At 44.9% G+C, this 24,000-nt stretch overlaps 1 protein-coding gene across 1 annotated transcript in view; it reads left to right on the top strand.

The window, feature by feature from the left end:
- The window catches only part of LOC143746296 (cadherin EGF LAG seven-pass G-type receptor 2-like), a 91,260-nt gene that overhangs the window by 24,996 nt on the left and 42,264 nt on the right, over positions 1–24,000 (top strand). The window contains exons 3-6 of the mRNA XM_077238138.1: positions 9,442–9,664; positions 17,750–17,865; positions 18,260–18,348; positions 19,312–19,469. Of these exons, the coding sequence (XP_077094253.1) occupies positions 9,442–9,664; positions 17,750–17,865; positions 18,260–18,348; positions 19,312–19,469 (586 nt within the window). The remainder of the gene's footprint in view (positions 1–9,441; positions 9,665–17,749; positions 17,866–18,259; positions 18,349–19,311; positions 19,470–24,000) is intronic.

Genomic DNA, 24,000 nt, shown 5'->3' with positions numbered 1-24,000 from the left:
CTCTTTAAACACGATTGCCCACATGTTATTATTACATAAGATCTGCTGAGTGTGTGTGTGGGAGTGTTCAGGTGTGTGGGAGCTTCAGCGTCAAACTCAGTGTGTGTTTGTTGAGGAATGAAGTGTGTGTGTTATCAGCACTCTGTGTGTCTCTCTCTCTCTCTCTCACACACTCTATCTTGCGCTCTCTCTCTCTCTCTCTCTCTCCCTCCCTCTCTCTCTCTCTCTCTCCCTCTATCTCTCTCTCTCTCACTCTCTCTCGTTTTCTCGCTCCTGCTGTCCTGCCAGCTGCTCCTTCTCTGAGTGTGTGTGTATGTTCAATACTGAGTGTTATTTAACATGTTTGTGAGCAGTGTGTTGGTCATACTCATCTCATCTCTCGTGAGATCTGTTCATTTTGATAAGATTAATCATTTATACTGTGAGAGAGAACTGTGTGACACTGAAAAAATGTCCTTCTTACTCGGAGAAGATGATAGTACAGCTGCACTAGCGGCTAAATATGTGCCAGCTATACATAACGCCAGAGACCGCTAATTCTCTGGAGTGACCCACTGTATTTATTCTGTATTTATTCATCTATTAAGATAGATTATTTTTATTTATCTATCTATTTACAATGTTACATATTTTATTTGTTTGTTTGTTTGTTTGTTTTATTATTTATATATATAATATGTTGATGCTTTGGTAACATTGTGTTACACAGTCATGCTAATAAAGCTAATTTGAAATTTGAATTAGAAATTTGAGAGAGAGAGACACAGAGAGAGACACACAGAGTGAGAGAGACACAGAGAGAGAGAGAGAGAGAGAGAGACAGAGAGAGACAGAGAGAGAGAGACAGAGAGAGACACAGAGAGAGACAGAGAGAGACAGAGAGAGAGAGACAGAGAGAGACACAGAGAGAGACAGAGAGAGAGAGAGAGAGAGAGAGACACAGAGAGAGAGAGAGAGAGACAGAGAGAGACACATAGAGAGACAGAGAGAGAGAAAGAGAGAGAGAGGAGAGAGAGAGAGCGAGAGAGAGTGAGAGAGAGACAGAGAGAGAGAGAGACAGAGAGAGATAGAGAGAGAGAGAGTGAGAGAGAGACAGAGAGAGACACAGAGAGAGAGAGAGAGTGAGAGAGAGACACAGAGAGAGAGGGACAGAGAGAGAGAGTGAGAGAGAGACAGAGAGAGACAGAGAGAGACACAGAGAGAGAGAGAGAGAGAGAGAGAGAGAGAGAGAGAGAGAGAGAGACACAGAGAGAGAGGGACAGAGAGAGAGAGTGAGAGAGAGACAGAGAGAGACACAGAGAGAGAGAGTGAGAGAGAGACAGAGAGAGACACAGAGAGAGAGAGAGAGAGAGAGAGAGAGAGAGAGAGAGAGAGAGACACAGAGAGAGAGAGACACAGAGAGAGAGAGAGAGAGAGAGAGAGAGAGAGAGAGACACAGACAGAGAGAGACAGAGAGAGAGAGACAGAGAGAGACACAGAGAGAGACAGAGAGAGAGAGAGAGAGAGAGAGAGACACAGAGAGAGAGAGAGAGAGACAGAGAGAGACACATAGAGAGACAGAGAGAGAGAAAGAGAGAGAGAGGAGAGAGAGAGAGCGAGAGAGAGTGAGAGAGAGACAGAGAGAGAGAGAGACAGAGAGAGATAGAGAGAGAGAGAGTGAGAGAGAGACAGAGAGAGACACAGAGAGAGAGAGAGAGTGAGAGAGAGACACAGAGAGAGAGGGACAGAGAGAGAGAGTGAGAGAGAGACAGAGAGAGACACAGAGAGAGAGAGTGAGAGAGAGACAGAGAGAGACACAGAGAGAGAGAGAGAGAGAGAGAGAGAGAGAGAGAGACACAGAGAGAGAGAGACACAGAGAGAGAGAGAGAGAGAGAGAGAGAGAGAGACAGAGAGAGAGAGAGACAGAGAGAGAGAGAGAGAGAGAGAGCAGTGGTGGAGTACAAGTAGAAGTACTGAAAAATAATATGACTCAAGTAAGAGTAAATAAGTATTTGCTTTCAAACTAGTCAAGTACTACAAAGTACTTTAGTATTATTTTTCTATTTTTACCCAAAATGGGGAGATGATATCGATATTGAGCGCTAAACACACACATCATCGGTTTCTTTCATACTGGAAGCCCAGTACTGATTCATCCCTCACGCAGAAAGTCCACAAGTGAGATTCACAGAAGTATTAAACTATATAAAGGAAATGCCTTTTATAATAATATGCAAATAGGGACGTTTTGACTGAAACATAAAGACAAACACATGATAGCGATAATATATCTGTATTCATCTATATCAGGTATTATCATGAGAATGATGTATGTATTTAAAGAGATAGTTCACCCAAAAATGAACATTAGCCCATGATTTACTCTCCCTCAACTCATCCTAGGTGTGTGTGACACTCTTCTCTCAGACGAACACAATCACAGTTATATTAAACATGTCCTGGCTCTTCCAAGCTTTATAATGTAGTGAATGACTGGAGAACATTTGAAGCCCAAGAAAGTGCATCCATCCGTGATAAAAGCGCTCCACTTTTACTCGTGTGGCGCAAGTCGAATTGCGTAGTATGCGTACGGTCGTCTGGCGGAAGCAAGTTATTTTAGATTATAAAGTAATAAATATGGGTATGTTTCTTACAAAAACCCAGGGCTTCGCTTCCGAAGGCCTTTAGTAACCCACTGGAGCCGTGCAATTTGTAATTTGTAATTAGTTTTTTTCCAAATTTTTTCCAGCCATTTACTCCCGTTATAAAGCTTTGAAGAGCCAGGACATTTGTGAATATAACTGTGATTGTATTCGTCTGAAATAAGAATGTCATGTACACCTAGAAGGACTTGAGGCGAGTAAATCATGGGGTAAATTACATTTTTGGCTGAACTATCCCTTTATAGCAATGTTAATCAACATATCTTGTATCATAGAATGTAATAAAATAATACATACTCTGTGTTAAGAAGCAACATGAAACAAATTTCATTGTATTTCATGTATTGTGATTTTGAAAAGTAAGTCCAGGTAAGATCATTTCACGTTTCAGTTAAATTTCATAATTGAAAGCAAAGAAGAAAAAGTGAGAGGTCCCATAAAAAAAGAGAGATTTACAACAGTATGAATAAAAAAGTTCCAGTAAAAAAAAACATTAAGTGGTGTACATGTTACATTAAATTCTCCTTTTTTTTCGTTCTACCACTTTCGGGCTCCACTGTTGCTATAGTAACGAACTACACTTTTACGTTCATCTGAATGACAGATAAATATTGTGATCTTATTTCACTGTTTTTTCAGCTTTGTACAAAGTTTGCTTCGTATATTTCGTTTAACTATGTTGTTTAAGAGGGCGAGATTTACCATTTAATTGAACTGTGTGTGGATGTATTTTAGACACTTACATTGTACTTGCTCCGTCAGTGCAATAACTGCGTCCATGTTATGAGCCGAGTTTTTCATTTACTTCAACTGCTCAGTGCTCTGGTATTATCAATGGGATGACCCATTTCAGGAGTTGCAATAATTAAAATTTAAAATCAGAATATGAGCATATTCACTGAATTGAAACGTAAGCGATACTGATTCAAAACACGAGTGCCCCGCCCCCCAGCCGAACTTTTGATTGGTTTTGCACCTGAGTCAGACCTGTCTGTTATTGGCTGAAGCGCTCCAGATCTGTCTGTTATTGGCCGAAGCGCTCCAGATCTGTCTGTTATTGGCTGAAGCGCTCCAGATCTGTCTGTTATTGGTCGAAGCGCTCCAGATCTGTCTGTTATTGGCCGAAGCGCTCCAGATCTGTCTGTTATTGGCTGAAGCGCTCCAGATCTGTCTGTTATTGGCTGAAGCGCTCCAGATCTGTCTGTTATTGGCCGAAGTGCTCCAGATCTGTCTGTTATTGGCTGAAGCGCTCCAGATCTGTCTGTTATTGGCTGAAGCGCTCCAGATCTGTCTGTTATTGGCTGAAGCGCTCCAGATCTGTCTGTTATTGGCCGAAGCGCTCCAGATCTGTCTGTTATTGGCCGAAGCGCTCCAGATCTGTCTGTTATTGGCCGAAGCGCTCCAGACCTGTCTGTTATTGGTCGAAGCGCTCCAGATCTGTCTGTTATTGGCTGAAGCGCTCCAGATCTGTATGTTATTGGCTGAAGCGCTCCAGATCTGTCTGTTATTGGTCGAAGCGCTCCAGATCTGTCTGTTATTGGCCGAAGTGCTCCAGATCTGTCTGTTATTGGCTGAAGCGCTCCAGATCTGTCTGTTATTGGCTGAAGCGCTCCAGATCTGTCTGTTATTGGCCGAAGCGCTCCAGATCTGTCTGTTATTGGCCGAAGCGCTCCAGATCTGTCTGTTATTGGCCGAAGCGCTCCAGATCTGTCTGTTATTGGCCGAAGCGCTCCAGACCTGTCTGTTATTGGTCGAAGCGCTCCAGATCTGTCTGTTATTGGCTGAAGCGCTCCAGATCTGTATGTTATTGGCTGAAGCGCTCCAGATCTGTCTGTTATTGGTCGAAGCGCTCCAGATCTGTCTGTTATTGGCTGAAGCGCTCCAGATCTATCTGTTATTGGCCGAAGCGCTCCAGATCTGTCTGTTATTGGCTGAAGCGCTCCAGATCTATCTGTTATTGGCCGAAGCGCTCCAGATCTGTCTGTTATTGGCCGAAGCGCTCCAGATCTGTCTGTTATTGGCCGAAGCGCTCCAGATCTGTCTGTTATTGGCCGAAGCGCTCCAGATCTGTCTGTTATTGGCCGAAGCGCTCCAGATCTGTCTGTTATTGGCTGAAGCGCTCCAGATCTGTCTGTTATTGGCTGTAGCGATCCAGATCCGTCTGTTATTGGCTGAAGCGCTCCAGATCTGTCTGTTATTGGCTGAAGCGCTCCAGATCTGTCTGTTATTGGCTGAAGCGCTCCAGATCTGACTGTTATTGGCTGAAGCGCTCCAGATCTGTCTGTTATTGGCCGAAGCGCTCCAGATCTGTCTGTTATTGGCCGAAGCGCTCCAGATCTGTCTGTTATTGGCTGAAGCGCTCCAGATCTGTCTGTTATTGGCCGTAGCGCTCCAGACCTGTCTGTTATTGGCCGAAGCGCTCCAGACCTGTCTGTTATTGGCCGAAGCGCTCCAGATCTGTCTGTAATTGGCTGAAGCGCTCCAGACCTGTCTGTTATTGGCCGAAGCGCTCCAGATCTGTCTGTTATTGGCCGAAGCGCTCCAGATCTGTCTGTTATTGGCTGAAGCGCTCCAGACCTGTCTGTTATTGGCCGAAGCGCTCCAGATCTGTCTGTTATTGGCCGAAGCGCTCCAGATCTGTCTGTTATTGGCTGAAGCGCTCCAGATCTGTCTGTTCTTGGCCGAAGCGCTCCAGACCTGTCTGTTATTGGCCGAAGCGCTCCAGATCTGTCTGTTATTGGCTGAAGCGCTCCAGATCTGTCTGTTATTGGCCGAAGCGCTCCAGATCTGTCTGTTATTGGCTGAAGCGCTCCAGACCTGTCTGTTATTGGCCGAAGCGCTCCAGATCTGTCTGTTATTGGCTGAAGCGCTCCAGATCTGTCTGTTATTGGCCGAAGCGCTCCAGATCTGTCTGTTATTGGCCGAAGCGCTCCAGATCTGTCTGTTATTGGCCGAAGCGCTCCAGATCTGTCTGTTATTGGCTGAAGCGCTCCAGATCTGTCTGTTATTGGCCGAAGCGCTCCAGACCTGTCTGTTATTGGCCGAAGCGCTCCAGATCTGTCTGTTATTGGCCGAAGCGCTCCAGATCTGTCTGTTATTGGCCGAAGCGCTCCAGATCTGTCTGTTATTGGCCGAAGCGCTCCAGATCTGTCTGTTATTGGCAGAAGCGCTCCAGACCTGTCTGTTATTGGCAGAAGCGCTCCAGACCTGTCTGTTATTGGCCGAAGCACTCCAGATCTGTCTGTTATTGGCCGAAGCGCTCCAGATCTGTCTGTTATTGGCAGAAGCGCTCCAGACATGTCTGTTATTGGCCGAAGCGCTCCAGATCTGTCTGTTATTGGCTGAAGCGCTCCAGATCTGTCTGTTATTGGCCGAAGCGCTCCAGACCTGTCTGTTATTGGCTGAAGCGCTCCAGATCTGTCTGTTATTGGCCGAAGCGCTCCAGATCTGTCTGTTATTGGCCGAAGCACTCCAGATCTGTCTGTTATTGGCCGAAGCGCTCCAGATCTGTCTGTTATTGGCAGAAGCGCTCCAGACCTGTCTGTTATTGGCCGAAGCGCTCCAGATCTGTCTGTTATTGGCCGAAGCGCTCCAGACCTGTCTGTTATTGGCTGAAGCGCTCCAGATCTGTCTGTTATTGGTCGAAGCGCTCCAGATCTGTCTGTTATTGGTCGAAGCGCTCCAGATCTGTCTGTTATTGGTCGAAGCGCTCCAGATCTGTCTGTTATTGGTCGAAGCGCTCCAGAACTGTCTGTTATTGGTCGAAGCGCTCCAGATCTGTCTGTTATTGGTCGAAGCGCTCCAGATCTGTCTGTTATTGGCTGAAGCGCAGGGCTCCATCGCAGTAGTTTGAAAAGTGTCTGTCAAATGTCAGCTTGCCCTGTTGCTCCGTCGGCAACTTTGTCAAAGTACTTTGTACTTTTTTTATTTATTTGAAAGATAAATGTAGCGAAGTTGAATACTTTCTTTTTATTCTACTCAAGTAAGAGTAAAAGAACCACAATTTAATTATACTAAAGAAAGTAAAAATAAACGAAAAATATACTCAAGTACTGTAACGAAAGTATTTGTAATTAGTTACTTTCCACCACTGAGAGCGAGAGACACAGAGAGAGAGAGTGTGTGGAGTAAAAGCTGTGTTAATTATTGATGTGATCTCTGTAGACACTGAACACACTGAACTGATGTGATGATGAGCTTCAGTTTGTGATATTAATGAGTGATAATGTTTCTCCTGTAAGTGCGAGTGTATTATAATGCATTGAGCAAGCGAGACAATAATCACACATAGAACATCCATCATTCAAAACGATTCATTTTAGTGAATCACTTTAAACGAACAGCTGAAATGATTCGTTTGAATCCAGTATGTTCTATGCAGTATTTCACATCTCAGATGAACGTTCAGTCGTTCTTCACACTCGCTGTGAGTAGTTTGACTTTAACAGAAAGTCAGCTGAGCTTGTAACAGAGAGCATCAGGTCATTACTCAGATCCTAATGAGTGTAAACTCGAGTTTAACGACGCTGACCCTGAACTGACCGTGATCGTGTGCATCAGGTTCACACCGCACTGCTCCGAGGATCACGTCGAATGTGTGTGTGTGTGTATGTGTGTGTGTGAATATGCATGAGCTCTTTGATGTGAAGCCTGTGTTTAAAGCTTTGACCTCGTTTCCCATCAAAGACCCAGAGAATCCGACACACACCGCATCAATATTTCATCACAAACTGAGGAAATGTGTGTGTGAACGGGAAGATGGCAGCGACTGGCACACACACTAATGTTTCCGTTATGATGAGCGTGACCAATCGTCTTTTGTGTGTCAAACAGTGTCGTCTTTGTCTTTCACAACACACACACACACACACACACACACACACACACACACACACACACACACACACACACACACACACACACACACACACACACACACACACACATCTTCAATCTCTGCACATCTCTGTATTTTTACCTCCATCCATAAGAAGGAAAATCAATTGTTCCTCGAAAGACAGTGAGATCAAATTGATTGTTTTATAGTAGTGTATCTTGAATTAATGTAATGTTATGATATGGATCCCTAGAATGAGAGAATCTTTTACAGTAATGAGATCAAATCGAGATCAAATTGAGAATTTTGCTGAAGTATCTTGATGTTTCTACTGAAAAAAAGAGACTACATACTAATAATGTATGTATCTAATAAATGTAGTGAGAACAAATTGAGAATTTTGGTGAAGTATCTTGATGTTTCTCATGAGAAAATGAAGAAATTGATATCATTAAACCTCTATAGCATCTCGATTGTTTCTCTTAGACAGTTATGAGATGAAATGGAGATCAGATCGAGATCAACCGGATCGATTAAGGTCTTTTACATGAATGCTTTTCGGTTCCGTCAGTCCCATTACTAACGGATTATTTGGTTGCATGTTGACATAGCCAACGTCTCAAACTGAGCTCAGATTTTCTCAAGATCTCAATTTGAACTCAAACATTTCTCACCCAATGATCTTTTGTTACTTGGACTGGATGATGACCAGTGACTCTTGGGTCCGATTCAGGAAAAACATCCAAGACAAAATTTATTCTTCAATGAAGCGTAACCAGTCCAAAGTAACCAGTTTACCTGCTAAAATAGAACAAAAACAGTCATTATTTCGTCTACAATGTAAGTGACTTAATATTAATTACTTGTTTATTGAACTGTCATATGAAATCAGTGTCACATTTTCAATCGTGATGGTATTCTGCACTCTTGGTCCTGTGATGTTGCTTAACTGTATCATATGTTATAAATATAAAAACTTTTTTTTATAAATATGGGATTTGTTATAAATATGGGATTTGTTGTAAATATGGGATTTGTATTAAATCTATATTCATTGGGTCGAAAATCAAATTTAGAATCAAAATCGAATTTAGAATCAAAATCGAATTGGAATCGAATCAAGAATTGGAATCGGAATTGAATCAAGAATTGGAATCGAATCAAGAATCATATTGAATCGAATCAGAATCAAATCGAGTATCGGAATCGAATCAAGAATTGTAATCAAATCGAGAATCGGAACCGAATCGAGAATCGGAACCGAATCGAATCGGAATCAAATCGAGAATTGGAACCGAATCGAAACGGAATCAAACCGAGAATCGGAATCAAATGGAATCGGAATCAAATCGAGAATTCGAATCAGAATCAAATCCAGAACCTGAATCGAATCGAATCGGAATCAAATCGAGAATCGGAACCGAATCGAAACGGAATCAAATCGAGAATCGCATCGAGAATCGGAATCAAATCCAGAATCGGAATCAAAATGAGAATTGGAATCGAAATCAAATCGAGAATCGGAATCAAATCGAATCGGAATCAAATCGAGAATACGAATCAGAAACCAATAGGAATACGACTCTATCACTGTATACATATATAAGCTCTTCAGTATTATCAGCAGCTGTCGCGTTTCTCAGGCGCTGATTACCCTCCTCCCTCCCCAGCTCCTCCTGTCTCAGTCAGGATTCGGCGTTCTGATTCCCCTAAAATCAGAATAAATTCTTGAATTATGTTGCACTTTAAAATCTTGAATTAATGATATCTGCATACATTCATGTTGGTTGTGTTGTTTTAACCCTAAGAAGGGTTATCGCTGCTCTTATCTATGCTAGGCTGCCCAGAACTGAACCAGACCGCCAATCCAAACTGTATGCTAATTGTTAGTCGTATTTGAGGATAGTGTTCCTGACAGAAGTGTGTTTGTGGCTAACCTGAAGTCTTCGTGTGTGTCCGCAGGTGAGCGGTGTGAGATCTCCTCGCGCTCGGGCCGCTGCGCTGACGGTGTGTGTAAGAACGGTGGGACGTGTCTCAACCTGCTGGTGGGCGGCTTCAGGTGCGAGTGTCCGAGCGGCGGGTTTGAGAAGCCCTTCTGCCTCATGAGCGCCAGGAACTTCCCACCGCAGACCTTCCTCACATTCAAGGGCCTTCGCCAGCGCTTCCACTTCACACTCTCGCTCGCGTGAGTATCAAGCTATCGCAACCTGTGCTGGGGAAAGTTCAAGCTATCGCAACCTATGCTGGGGAAAGTTACTTTGAAAAGATTTGTCGTGTTAGAACGGTGTCGTGTTAGAGCGCTGTCGTGTTAGAGCGGTGTCGTGTTAGAGCGGTGTCGTGTTAGAACGGTGTCGTGTTAGAGCGGTGTCGTGTTAGAGCGGTGTCGTGTTAGAGCGGTGTCGTGTTAGAGCGGTGTCGTGTTAGAACGGTGTCGTGTTAGAGCGGTGTCGTGTTAGAGCGGTGTCGTGTAAGAACGGTGTCGTGTTAGAGCGGTGTCGTGTTAGAACGGTGTCGTGTTAGAGCGGTGTCGTGTCAGAGCGGTGTCGTGTCAGAGCAGTGTTAGAGCGGTGTCGTGTCAGAGCGGAGTCGTGTTAGAGCGGTGTCGTGTTAGAACGGTGTCGTGTTAGAGCGGTGTCGTGTTAGAGCGGTGTCGTGTAAGAACGGTGTCGTGTTAGAGCGGTGTCGTGTTAGAACGGTGTCGTGTTAGAGCGGTGTCGTGTCAGAGCGGTGTCGTGTCAGAGCAGTGTTAGAGCGGTGTCGTGTCAGAGCGGAGTCGTGTCAGAGCGGTGTCGTGTCAGAGCGGTGTCGTGTCAGAGCAGTGTTAGAGCGGTGTCGTGTTAGAGCGGTGTCGTGTTAGAACGGTGTCGTGTTAGAGCGGTGTCGTGTCAGAGCGGTGTCGTGTCAGAGCAGTGTTAGAGCGGTGTCGTGTCAGAGCGGTGTCGTGTCAGAGCGGAGTCGTGTTAGAGCGGTGTCGTGTCAGAGCGGTGTCGTGTTAGAGCGGTGTCGTGTTAGAGCGGTGTCGTGTCAGAGCGGTGTCGTGTCAGAGCGGAGTCGTGTTAGAGCGGTGTCGTGTCAGAGCGGTGTCGTGTCAGAGCGGTGTCGTGTCAGAGCGGTGTCGTGTCAGAGCGGTGTCGTGTTAGAACGGTGTCGTGTTAGAGCGGTGTCGTGTTAGAGCGGTGTCGTGTTAGAGCGGTGTCGTGTCAGAGCGGTGTCGTGTCAGAGCAGTGTTAGAGCGGTGTCGTGTCAGAGCAGAGTCGTGTTAGAGCGGTGTCGTGTCAGAGCGGTGTTAGAGCGGTGTTGTGTCAGAGTGGTGTCGTGTTAGAGCGGTGTTGTGTCAGAGTGGTGTCGTGTTAGAGCGGTGTTGTGTCAGAGTGGTGTCGTGTTAGAGCGGTGTCGTGTCAGAGCGGTGTCGTGTCAGAGCGGAGTCGTGTTAGAGCGGTGTCGTGTCAGAGCGGTGTCGTGTTAGAGCGGTGTCGTGTTAGAGCGGTGTCGTGTCAGAGCGGTGTCGTGTCAGAGCGGAGTCGTGTTAGAGCGGTGTCGTGTCAGAGCGGTGTCGTGTCAGAGCGGTGTCGTGTCAGAGCGGTGTCGTGTTAGAGCGGTGTCGTGTTAGAGCGGTGTCGTGTTAGAGCGGTGTCGTGTCAGAGCGGTGTCGTGTCAGAGCGGTGTCGTGTCAGAGCAGTGTTAGAGCGGTGTCGTGTCAGAGCGGAGTCGTGTTAGAGCGGTGTCGTGTCAGAGCGGTGTTAGAGCGGTGTTGTGTCAGAGTGGTGTCGTGTTAGAGCGGTGTTGTGTCAGAGTGGTGTCGTGTTAGAGCGGTGTTGTGTCAGAGTGGTGTCGTGTTAGAGCGGTGTCGTGTTAGAACGGTGTCGTGTTAGAGCGGTGTCGTGTTAGAGCGGTGTCGTGTCAGAGCGGTGTTGTGTCAGAGTGGTGTCGTGTTAGAGCGGTGTTGTGTCAGAGTGGTGTCGTGTTAGAACGGTGTCGTGTTAGAGCGGTGTCGTGTTAGAGCGGTGTCGTGTTAGAGCGGTGTCGTGTCAGAGCGGTGTCGTGTCAGAGCAGTGTTAGAGCGGTGTCGTGTCAGAGCGGAGTCGTGTTAGAGCGGTGTCGTGTCAGAGCGGTGTTAGAGCGGTGTTGTGTCAGAGTGGTGTCGTGTTAGAGCGGTGTTGTGTCAGAGTGGTGTCGTGTTAGAGCGGTGTCGTGTTAGAGCGGTGTCGTGTCAGAGTGGTGTCGTGTTAGAGCGGTGTCGTGTTAGAGCGGTGTCGTGTTAGACCGGTGTCGTGTCAGAGCGGTGTCGTGTCAGAGCGGTGTCGTGTCAGAGCGGTGTCGTGTCAGAGCGGTGTCGTGTCAGAGCGGTGTCGTGTTAGAGCGGTGTCGTGTCAGAGCGGTGTCGTGTCAGAGCGGTGTCGTATCAGAGCGGTGTCGTGTCAGAGCGGTGTCGTGTCAGAGCGGTGTCGTGTCAGAGCGGTGTCGTGTCAGAGCGGTGTCGTGTCAGAGCGGTGTCGTGTCAGAGCGGTGTCGTGTCAGAGCGGTGTCGTGTTAGAGCGGTGTCGTGTCAGAGCAGTGTTAGAGCGGTGTCGTGTCAGAGCGGAGTCGTGTTAGAGCGGTGTCGTGTCAGAGCGGTGTTAGAGCGGTGTTGTGTCAGAGTGGTGTCGTGTTAGAGCGGTGTCGTGTCAGAGCAGTGTTAGAGCGGTGTTGTGTCAGAGTGGTGTCGTGTTAGAGCGGTGTTGTGTCAGAGTGGTGTCGTGTTAGAGCGGTGTCGTGTCAGAGCGGTGTCGTGTCAGAGCGGTGTCGTGTCAGAGCGGTGTCGTGTCAGAGCGGTGTCGTGTCAGAGCGGTGTCGTGTCAGAGCGGTGTCGTGTCAGAGCGGTGTCGTGTCAGAGCGGTGTCGTATCAGAGCGGTGTCGTGTTAGAGCGCTGTCGTGTTAGAGCGCTGTCGTGTCAGAGCGGTGTCGTGTTAGAGCGGTGTCGTGTTAGAGCGGTGTCGTGTCAGAGCGGTGACGTGTTAGAGCGGTGTCGTGTTAGAGCGCTGTCGTGTCAGAGCGCTGTCTTGTTAAAGCGGTGTCGTGTTAGAGCGGTGTCGTGTTAGAGCGGTGTCGTGTCAGAGCGGTGTTAGAGCGGTGTTGTGTCAGAGTGGTGTCGTGTTAGAGCGGTGTTGTGTCAGAGCGGTGTTAGAGCGGTGTCGTGTTAGAGCGGGGTCGTGTTAGAGCGGTGTCGTGTTAGAGCGGTGTCGTGTTAGAGCGGTGTCCTGTTAGAGCGGTGTCCTGTTAGAGCGGTGTTGTGTTAGAGCGGTGTTGTGTCAGAGCGGTGTCGTGTTAGAGCGGTGTCCTGTTAGAGCGGTGTCGTGTTAGAGCGGTGTTGTGTCAGAGCGGTGTCGTGTTAGAGCGGTGTCGTGTTAGAGCGGTGTTGTGTCAGAGCGGTGTCGTGTTAGAGCGGTGTTGTGTCAGAGCGGTGTTAGAGCGGTGTTGTGTCAGAGCGGTGTTGTGTTAGAGCGGTGTTGTGTTAGAGCGGTGTTGTGTCAGAGCGGTGTTGTGTTAGAGCGGTGTTGTGTCAGAGGTGTGTTAGAGCGGTGTTGTGTTAGAGCGGTGTTAGAGCGGTGTCGTGTTAGAGCGGTGTTGTGTCAGAGTGGTGTCGTGTTAGAGCAGTGTTGTGTCAGAGCGGTGTTGTGTCAGAGCGGTGTTGTGTTAGAGCGGTGTTGTGTCAGAACGGTGTTAGAGCGGTGTTGTGTCAGAGCGGTGTCGTGTTAGAGCGGTGTTGTGTCAGAACGGTGTTAGAGCGGTGTCGTGTTAGAGCGGTGTTGTGTCAGAACGGTGTTAGAGCGGTGTTGTGTCAGAACGGTGTTAGAGCGGTGTTGTGTCAGAACGGTGTTAGAGCGGTGTTGTGTCAGAACGGTGTTAGAGCGGTGTTGTGTCAGAGCGGTGTCGTGTTAGAGCGGTGTCGTGTTAGAGCGGTGTTGTGTCAGAGCGGTGTCGTGTTAGAGCGGTGTTGTGTCAGAGTGGTGTCGTGTTAGAGCGGTGTCGTGTCAGAGCGGTGTTGTGTCAGAGCGGTGTTAGAGCGGTGTTAGAGCGGTGTTGTGTCAGAGTGGTGTCGTGTTAGAGCGGTGTTAGAGCGGTGTTGTGTCAGAGTGGTGTCGTGTTAGAGCTGTGTCGTGTTAGAGCGGTGTTGTGTCAGAGCGGTGTCGTGTTAGAGCGGTGTTGTGTCAGAGTGGTGTCGTGTTAGAGCGGTGTCGTGTCAGAGCGGTGTCGTGTTAGAGCGGTGTCGTGTCAGAGTGGTGTCATGTTAGAGCGGTGTTGTGTTAGAGCGGTGTTGTGTCAGAGTGGTGTCGTGTTAGAGCGGTGTTGTGTCAGAGCGGTGTTGTGTCAGAGTGGTGTCGTGTTAGAGCGGTGTCGTGTTAGAGCGGTGTTGTGTCAGAGCGGTGTCGTGTTAGAGCGGTGTTGTGTCAGAGTGGTGTCGTGTTAGAGCGGTGTTGTGTCAGAGTGGTGTCGTGTTAGAGCGGTGTTGTGTCAGAGTGGTGTCGTGTTAGAGCGGTGTCGTGTTAGAGCGGTGTTGTGTCAGAGTGGTGTCGTGTTAGAGTGGTGTCGTGTTAGAGCGGTGTCGTGTTAGAGCGGTGTTGTGTCAGAGGGGTGTCGTGTTAGAGCGGTGTTGTGTCAGAGTGGTGTCGTGTTAGAGCGGTGTTGTGTCAGAGTGGTGTCGTGTTAGAGCGGTGTTGTGTCAGAGTGGTGTCGTGTTAGAGCGGTGTTGTGTCAGAGTGGTGTCGTGTTAGAGCGGTGTTGTGTCAGAGTGGTGTCGTGTTAGAGCGGTGTCGTGTTAGAGCGGTGTTGTGTCAGAGTGGTGTCGTGTTAGAGCGGTGTCGTGTTAGAGCGGTGTTGTGTCAGAGTGGTGTCGTGTTAGAGCGGTGTTGTGTTAGAGCGGTGTTGTGTCAGAGTGGTGTCGTGTTAGAGCGGTGTTGTGTCAGAGTGGTGTCGTGTTAGAGCGGTGTTGTGTCAGAGTGGTGTCGTGTTAGAGCGGTGTCGTGTTAGAGCGGTGTTGTGTTAGAGCGGTGTCGTGTTAGAGCGGTGTTGTGTTAGAGCGGTGTCGTGTCAGAGCGGAGTCGTGTTAGAGCGGTGTCGTGTCAGAGCGGTGTTAGAGCGGTGTCGTGTTAGAGCGGTGTTGTGTTAGAGCGGTGTTGTGTCAGAGTGGTGTTGTGTTAGAGCGGTGTTGTGTCAGAGTGGTGTCGTGTTAGAGCGGTGTTGTGTTAGAGCGGTGTTGTGTTAGAGCGGTGTTGTGTTAGAGTGGTGTCGTGTTAGAGCGGTGTTGTGTCAGAGTGGTGTCGTGTTAGAGCGGTGTTGTGTTAGAGCGGTGTTGTGTTAGAGCGGTGTTGTGTTAGAGTGGTGTCGTGTTAGAGCGGTGTTGTGTCAGAGTGGTGTTGTGTCAGAGTGGTGTCGTGTTAGAGCGGTGTTGTGTCAGAGTGGTGTCGTGTTAGAGCGGTGTTGTGTTAGAGCGGTGTCGTGTTAGTGGCCGCTAAGTTAATAACTAATGATCTTTACAACGGAAGTGAATCAATCAAAACTAACTTCATCTGGATAATAACTTTATTCTAGATCTGCTGTAAAGCCCAAACAATCTGTTACTTTGATTTCCTATTATCACTGTAAAGCTGCTTTCAAACAGTCCATATTGTTAAAGCGCTGTATAAAGGAACGTGACTAGAGTTAATCGTGTTGTTCCACCGATGAAGCCGTCAGCCGTGTTTGTTCATTAGTCAGCGGTTAATGAAGGATGTTTGCTCAGCATAGCGTTATATAAACGTTATTCAGCGCTATTTGTCCGGAATATTTTGATCCGGGAACATCAGGTCGTGTTGATCCGTCAGTCTCCCAATGGGGAACAGATGCTTTTCTTCCTCTCGGTCCCTCACTCTTGTCTTCTGATGAATGCGCTGTCAGTGCGAGTGTATAGAGTGTGTGTTTAGCTTTGAGATGTTCGGGACTGATGAGGGCTTTTTCACGCGGGTTGCTCAGCGCTAAAGGGGTTTAAAGGGTCATACTGTGAGTTTCCAGGACTCAGAACTCTCCAGAAACATCCAGAATGAACACGCTGGCGTCCAGTGTTGGGGAAACACATTACAAGTAACATGAGTTATGTAATCAGATTACTTTTTCAAGTAACTAGTAAAGTAATCCATTACTTTTGAAATTGACGACAAAATATCTAACTTACTTTTCAAATAAGTAACACTATTGTCTAAAAAGTGCAGGGTTGTTACAGCCCAAATTTGGGTCAAATATGGACAAACCCAGCCATTGGGTTACATTTTTTAATTAAAAATTTTAACCCAATGGTTGGATTCATCCATATTTGACCAATAATTAAATATTAAATAAAACAAACATTTGTATGCATTTAATCTCTCTTTATTGACTACTAAAATAAAGATTTTACTTCTAGTTTTTAATGTTTTGAAAGTTGAAAGGTTTTTTTGAGCGGCGCCCTCTACTGGACACGTTGTACAAGTAACTCATTACTTTTCTTAAAAGTATTTCCGAATTAGTTACTTTTTAAGGGAGTAAAAAGACACACTCACTCTCAGTCTCACACTCGCACTCGCACTCGCACACACACACCCACACACACTCGCACTCGCACACACACACCCACACACACTCGCACACACACACCCACTCGCACTCGCACACACACACCCACTCACACTCGCGCGCACCGCGCGCACACACACACACACACACGTACACACACACACACACACACACACACACACACACACACTCACTCACTCACTCACTCACACACACACACACACACTCACTCACTCACTCGCACACACACACACACTCACACGCGCGCACACACACACACACGTACACTCACACACACACACACACACACACACACACACACACACACACACACACACACACACACACACACACACTCACCCACTCACTCACACACACACACACACACACACACACACTCACTCACTCACTCACTCACTCACTCATTCACACACACACACACACACACACACAATTGCACACACACTCACACACACACGCGCGCGCCGCGGACACACACACACATACACTCACATACACTCACTCACTCTCACACACACACACTCTCACACACACACACACACACACACACACACACACACACACACACACACACACACACACACACACACACACACACACACACACACAGGATGGACTCTGATTGGCTTATATCATTGATCAGCTGTTCTGAAAGTGATTCCAACAATCGTTATGGTTGTAGTTGTGCGAGACGTGGCCATTAACTGTGTATGAGCTGGAGGAGAACGAAGCGTGTGTGTGTGTGTGTGTCTCTGGAGATGTGATTATTCTCCTCAGTAACCGGGTCAACAGCTCTAAACCCCTCGGCTAACCCGTCAGAGACACACACACTCGCTCGGCTGTTCGTGAGGAGTTTCTTCAGCTCGGTGTTTTCTGTAGTTTAATAATAACAGCGTCAGGATTTAGTTTTTTTTTGTGAGTGTTTGTTTGATTGTGTGTATTCTCGCTCATGTTTCTCTGCTGCTGCTCACTGACCTACTTTAACTTCATAAATGTGCGGTGTACACCTGGTTTAACACACACACACACCTGTGATGATCTGCTGCTGTCGCCACGGCAACACACTCACTGCTGTCACTGGTTATTAATGCTGTTTAACTCGGTCATCACTAGTAGCAGAATGAAGCCCTAGCAACCGCTTAGTACACTCTAACAACCGCATAGCAACCACGCATATTTCCTTCAGTGTGTGTGTGTGTGTGTGTGTGTGTGTGTGTGTGTGTGTGTGAGTGTGTGTTTAATCTACTGATGTTCCTGCAGCAGAACACCTATTTTAAGACATGATTTGACTGAGAATGGGAATGATGGACTTAGATGATGTGACAACACACACACACACACACACACACACACACACACACACACACACACACACACACACACACACACTCACACTCACACTCACTCACACTCACACTCACACACTCTCACACGCACGCACACACACACACACACACACACACACACACACACACACACACACACACACACACACACACTCACACTCACACTCACTCACACTCACACTCACACACTCTCATACGCACGCACACACACACACACACACACACACACACACACACACACACACACACACACACACACACACACACTCACACTCACTCACACACACACACACACACACACACACACACACACTGATCCTCTCTCTCTGTTCTGCAGGTTTGCGACTCGAGAACCCAACGGTCTGCTGTTGTATAACGGACGCTTTAACGAGAAACACGACTTCATCGCTCTGGAGATCGTTAACGAGCAGATCCAGCTCACGTTCTCCGCAGGTACACACACAATCAACACACAAACGGTCATTGTTATTATCTCGCAATTCAGATTTTTTTCTAAATTTCTAGATACCAACTTCTGAATTGTGAAATAAAAAATTCACAGTTGGATTTTTTTAATTTCATGGCGGTAACTAGCTTCCACATTTTACAGTCGCCTGTTATGCTAATAAACTAATATATGCTAATAAATATAATAAGTATTGTATATAGGTAATGTAATTGCAGTGCTGTAATTAAACTTATTTCCAGTTAATATAACTAATGGTTCCAGTCACATGACCGAGAAGCTCATATCTCATTGGCTGTCAGTTTTATCTCCAGCTCTTTAATGAGTGTGTGTTTAATTTGCATATGAATATGTGTGTGTGTGTGTGATGTAATAACGTAGGCGAGACGAAAACGAGGGTGTCGCCCTTCCTCGTGGGCGGAGTCAGTGATGGCCAATGGCACACGGCACACGTGCACTACTACAACAAGGTGAGCGAGTCATGTGACGACAGGAAGTGACATCACGAGGAGCGTGAGAGACTGGTGTCTGGGCTGATGGCCTCAGGGGCGCGTGTGTGAAATGTAGGACAGATTCAGAGTGTGTGTGTGTATGTGACCTCATGCATTGTGTTCAACTCCTTTAAGACGACACACACACACACACACACACACACACTGGGGTCAGAGGTCAGTAGAAGCATGTCTTTCATTTGTAAATGCTTGTTTTTCGGGATGTCTGTGAATGTCATGCATCATCAAGTTTTGCTTTTATAAGAATTAAAATCCCAGGTGTCATAAACTGTTACATTGTGTCACTTCAACTTCAAATGTGATTCTTTGATCTTGATGACATCATAGAGTCGGTTTATGAGCAGTGATCATTTACTGAAGAAATAACGAAAACACAATGCGTGCGTGTGTGTGTGTGTGCATGTGTGTGTGTGTGTTCGTGTTTCTGTGTGTGTGTGTGCGTGTTTCTGTGTGTGTGTGTGTGTGTGTGTGACCTGCCCAGCGGGGTCAGTCTGAAAGGGGTCGTGACCTCTCCGTGATGAGATCATTCATTAAGTGAGGCTCGTTGTGTCTTTTCGTGTTCGTTCGAGTGGAATCAGTGACGGTTTAAACTCAATCCATAAAAATACACACAAAAAAACATAAAAAGATGCTGGACAGATAATAATACCTCACAGATGAAGATGAAGCTCATCCCGCGTCTGTCTGTGTGTCTGTGGTGTATTTTTATCTTACACTCACTAGCATCTGGATGGTTTTGTTTGAAATAAAATCATAAAAAATAACATAAAAAAGGTAAGTAAAACAATTAATCAACATTTTAGAATTCTATGAACAATTCAGTGTGTGTGTTTGCGTTTGTGAGTTTGTGCGTGTATGTGTGTGTGTGCGAGTGTGTGTGAGCTCCTTTTGTAAAAGTCTCTCTCTCTCTCTCTCTCTCAGCCCGTCCTGAACCGCGCCGGTCTTCCTCAGGGTCCCTCCGATCAGAAGGTCGTCGTGGTAACCGTTGACGACTGCGACACGTCGGTGTCTCTGCGCTTCGGTCACGTGATCGGAAATTATTCATGTTCCGCCCAGGGCAGCCAATCAGGATCCAAAAAGTAAGAGCGTGTGTGTGTGTTGTCACAAAACGGATGACAATCTTTCATGAATTCTTAACGTTAGCGTTCGTTATAGTTATTGTCCGCTGGTGTGAACAGTAATATAGTTCTCTTACGAGAGGTTCTCTCGTATTGCGTAAGTTTAGCTTACGCTACGGGCAAACTTACGCAATACTCGTTCCCTCTCTAGAGAGAACCGAGGTTACGTTAGTAACCGAGTATCGTTATCGTTATAGTTATTGTCCGCTGGTGTGAACACTAATATAGTTATCGTTATAGTTATCGTCCGCTGGTGTGAACACTAATATAGTTATCGTTATAGTTATCGTCCGCTGGTGTGGACACTAATATAGTTATCATTATAGTTATCGTCCGCTGGTGTGAACACTAATATAGTTATCGTTATAGTTATCGTCCGCTGGTGTGAACACTAATATAGTTATCATTATAGTTATCGTCCGCTGGTGTGAACACTAATATAGTTAGGATTATAGTTATCGTCCGCTGGTGTGAACACTAATATAGTTATCGTTATAGTTATCGTCCGCTGGTGTGGACACTAATATAGTTATCGTTATAGTTATCGCCCGCTGGTGTGAACACTAATATAGTTATCATTATAGTTATCGTCCGCTGGTGTGAACACTAATATAGTTATCATTATAGTTATCGTCCGCTGGTGTGAACACTAATATAGTTATCGTTATAGTTATCGTCCGCTGGTGTGGACACTAATATAGTTATCGTTATAGTTATCGCCCGCTGGTGTGAACACTAATATAGTTATCGTTATAGTTATCTTTCGCTGGTGTGGACACTAATATATTTATCGTTATAGTTATCGTCCGCTGGTGTGAACACTAATATAGTTATCGTTATAGTTATCGTCCGCTGGTGTGGACACTAATATAGTTATCGTTATAGTTATCGCCCGCTGGTGTGAACACTAATATAGTTATCGTTATAGTTATCTTTCGCTGGTGTGGACACTAATATATTTATCGTTATAGTTATCGTCCGCTGGTGTGAACACTAATATAGTTATCGTTATAGTTATCGTCCGCTGGTGTGGACACTAATATAGTTATCGTTATAGTTATCATCCGCTGGTGTGAACACTAATATAGTTATCGTTATAGTTATCGTCCGCTGCTGTGGACACTAATATAGTTATAGTTATCGTCCGCTGGTGTGGACACTAATATAGTTATCGTTATAGTTATCGTCCGCTGGTGTGAGCACTAATATAGTTATCGTTATAGTTATCATCCGCTGGTGTGGACACTAATATAGTTATCGTTATAGTTATCATCCGCTGGTGTGGACACTAATATAGTTATCGTTATAGTTATCATCCGCTGGTGTGGACACTAATATAGTTATCGTTATAGTTATCATCCGCTGGTGTGGACACTAATATAGTTATCGTTATAGTTATCGTCCGCTGGTGTGGACACTAATATAGTTATCGTTATAGTTATCATCCGCTGGTGTGAACACTAATATAGTTATCGTTATAGTTATCATCCACTGGTGTGAACACTAATATAGTTATCGTTATAGTTATCTTCCGCTGGTGCGGACACTAATATAGTTATAGTTATAGTTATCGTCCGCTGGTGTGGACACTAATATAGTTATCGTTATAGTTATCATCCGCTGGTGTGGACACTAATATAGTTATCGTTATAGTTATCGTCCGCTGGTGTGGACACTAATATAGTTATCGTTATAGTTATCATCCGCTGGTGTGAACACTAATATAGTTATCGTTATAGTTATCTTCCGCTGGTGCGGACACTAATATAGTTATCGTTATAGTTATCGTCCGCTGGTGTGGACACTAATATAGTTATAGTTATAGTTATCGTCCGCTGGTGTGGACACTAATATAGTTATCGTTATAGTTATCGTCCGCTGGTGTGGACACTAATATAGTTATAGTTATAGTTATCGTCCGCTGGTGTGGACACTAATATAGTTATAGTTATAGTTATCGTCCGCTGGTGTGGACACTAATATAGTTATCGTTATAGTTATCGTCCGCTGGTGTGAGCACTAATATAGTTATCGTTATAGTTATCGTCCGCTGGTGTGGACACTAATATAGTTATCGTTATAGTTATCGTCCGCTGGTGTGGACACTAAAATAGTTATCGTTATAGTTATCATCCGCTGGTGTGAACACTAATATAGTTATCGTTATAGTTATCGTCCGCCGGTGTGAATACTAATATAGTTATCATTATAGTTATCGTCCACTGGTGTGAATACTAATATAGTTATCATTATAGTTATCGTCCGCTGGTGTGAATACTAATATAGTTATCATTATAGTTATCGTCCTCTGGTGTGAACACTAATATAGTTATCGTTATAGTTATCGTCCACTGGTGTGAATACTAATATAGTTATCGTTATAGTTATCGTCCGCTGGTGTGGATGCTAATATAGTTATCATTATAGTTATCGTCCACTGGTGTGAATACTAATATAGTTATCGTTATAGTTATCGTCCGCTGGTGTGAACACTAATATAGTTATCGTTATAGTTATCGTCCGCTGGTGTGGACGCTAATATAGTTATCGTTATAGTTATCGTCTGCTGGTGTGAATACTAATATAGTTATCGTTATAGTTATCGTCCGCTGGTGTGAACACTAATATAGTTATCGTTATAGTTATCGTCTGCTGGTGTGAATACTAATATAGTTATCGTCCGCTGGTGTGAACACTAATATAGTTATCGTTATAGTTATCGTCTGCTGGTGTGAATACTAATATAGTTATCGTTATAGTTATCGTCCGCTGGTGTGAACACTAATATAGTTATCGTTATAGTTATCGTCTGCTGGTGTGAATACTAATATAGTTATCGTTATAGTTATCGTCCGCTGGTGTGGACACTAATATAGTTATAGTTATCGTCCACTGGTGTGGACGCTAATATAGTTATCGTTATAGTTATCGTCTGCTGGTGTGAACACTAATATAGTTATCGTTATAGTTATCGTCCGCTGGTGTGGACGCTAATATAGTTATCGTTATAGTTATCATCTGCTGGTGTGAACACTAATATAGTTATTGTTATAGTTATCGTCTGCTGGTGTGAACACTAATATAGTTATCGTTATAGTTATCGTCTGCTGGTGTGAACACTAATATAGTTATCGTTATAGTTATCGTCCGCTGGTGTGGACGCTAATATAGTTATCGTTATAGTTATCATCTGCTGGTGTGAACACTAATATAGTTATCGTTATAGTTATCGTCCACTGGTGTGAATACTAATATAGTTATCGTTATAGTTATCGTCCGCTGGTGTGGATGCTAATATAGTTATCATTATAGTTATCGTCCACTGGTGTGAATACTAATATAGTTATCGTTATAGTTATCGTCCGCTGGTGTGAACACTAATATAGTTATCGTTATAGTTATCGTCCGCTGGTGTGGACGCTAATATAGTTATCGTTATAGTTATCGTCTGCTGGTGTGAATACTAATATAGTTATCGTTATAGTTATCGTCCGCTGGTGTGAACACTAATATAGTTATCGTTATAGTTATCGTCTGCTGGTGTGAATACTAATATAGTTATCGTCCGCTGGTGTGAACACTAATATAGTTATCGTTATAGTTATCGTCTGCTGGTGTGAATACTAATATAGTTATCGTTATAGTTATCGTCCGCTGGTGTGAACACTAATATAGTTATCGTTATAGTTATCGTCTGCTGGTGTGAATACTAATATAGTTATCGTTATAGTTATCGTCCGCTGGTGTGGACACTAATATAGTTATAGTTATCGTCCACTGGTGTGGACGCTAATATAGTTATCGTTATAGTTATCGTCTGCTGGTGTGAACACTAATATAGTTATCGTTATAGTTATCGTCCGCTGGTGTGGACGCTAATATAGTTATCGTTATAGTTATCATCTGCTGGTGTGAACACTAATATAGTTATCGTTATAGTTATCGTCTGCTGGTGTGAATACTAATATAGTTATCGTTATAGTTATCGTCTGCTGGTGTGAATACTAATATAGTCAAGTCAAGTCATCCTCATTTATATAGCGCTTTTAACAATGTAGATTGTTTCAAAGCAGCTTTACAGAGATAAACATATAATTTAAGGTAAAAGAGATTGGTTTGGTTTTATAGTGGTTCTTGAAAAATGTTTTTTCCAGCTAAAGTTAGTTTTGATTGATTCACTTCCGTCTAAATGATCATTTGTTATTAAATTAGGGGCCGCTAAGACGACACCGTTCTCTCTAAACATACTTTAAACGTGAACCTGTGATAGACGCTGATGGCGTTCACATGCGCATTAAGAATTGATTCTATAGTTATGTGCGTTTGAATATATGTGCGCAGGTTTGTAATTCCTTACAAACCATGCCTAAACAAACTACTTGTCTTGTCTATAAATTTTGATGCAGAATTTTATTTTATCTTATCACTTATAGTTATCGTTATAGTTATCGTCCGCTGGTGTGAACACTAATATAGTTATCGTTATAGTTAT

Source organism: Siphateles boraxobius, unplaced genomic scaffold (genome assembly GCF_051911475.1).
Source record: "Siphateles boraxobius isolate OS27281-9 unplaced genomic scaffold, OSU_SipBor_1 216, whole genome shotgun sequence".
Taxonomy (NCBI): domain Eukaryota; kingdom Metazoa; phylum Chordata; class Actinopteri; order Cypriniformes; family Leuciscidae; genus Siphateles; species Siphateles boraxobius.
The sequence above is the reverse complement of the archived record's forward strand: the minus strand, read 5'-3'. Positions and strand labels throughout refer to the sequence as shown.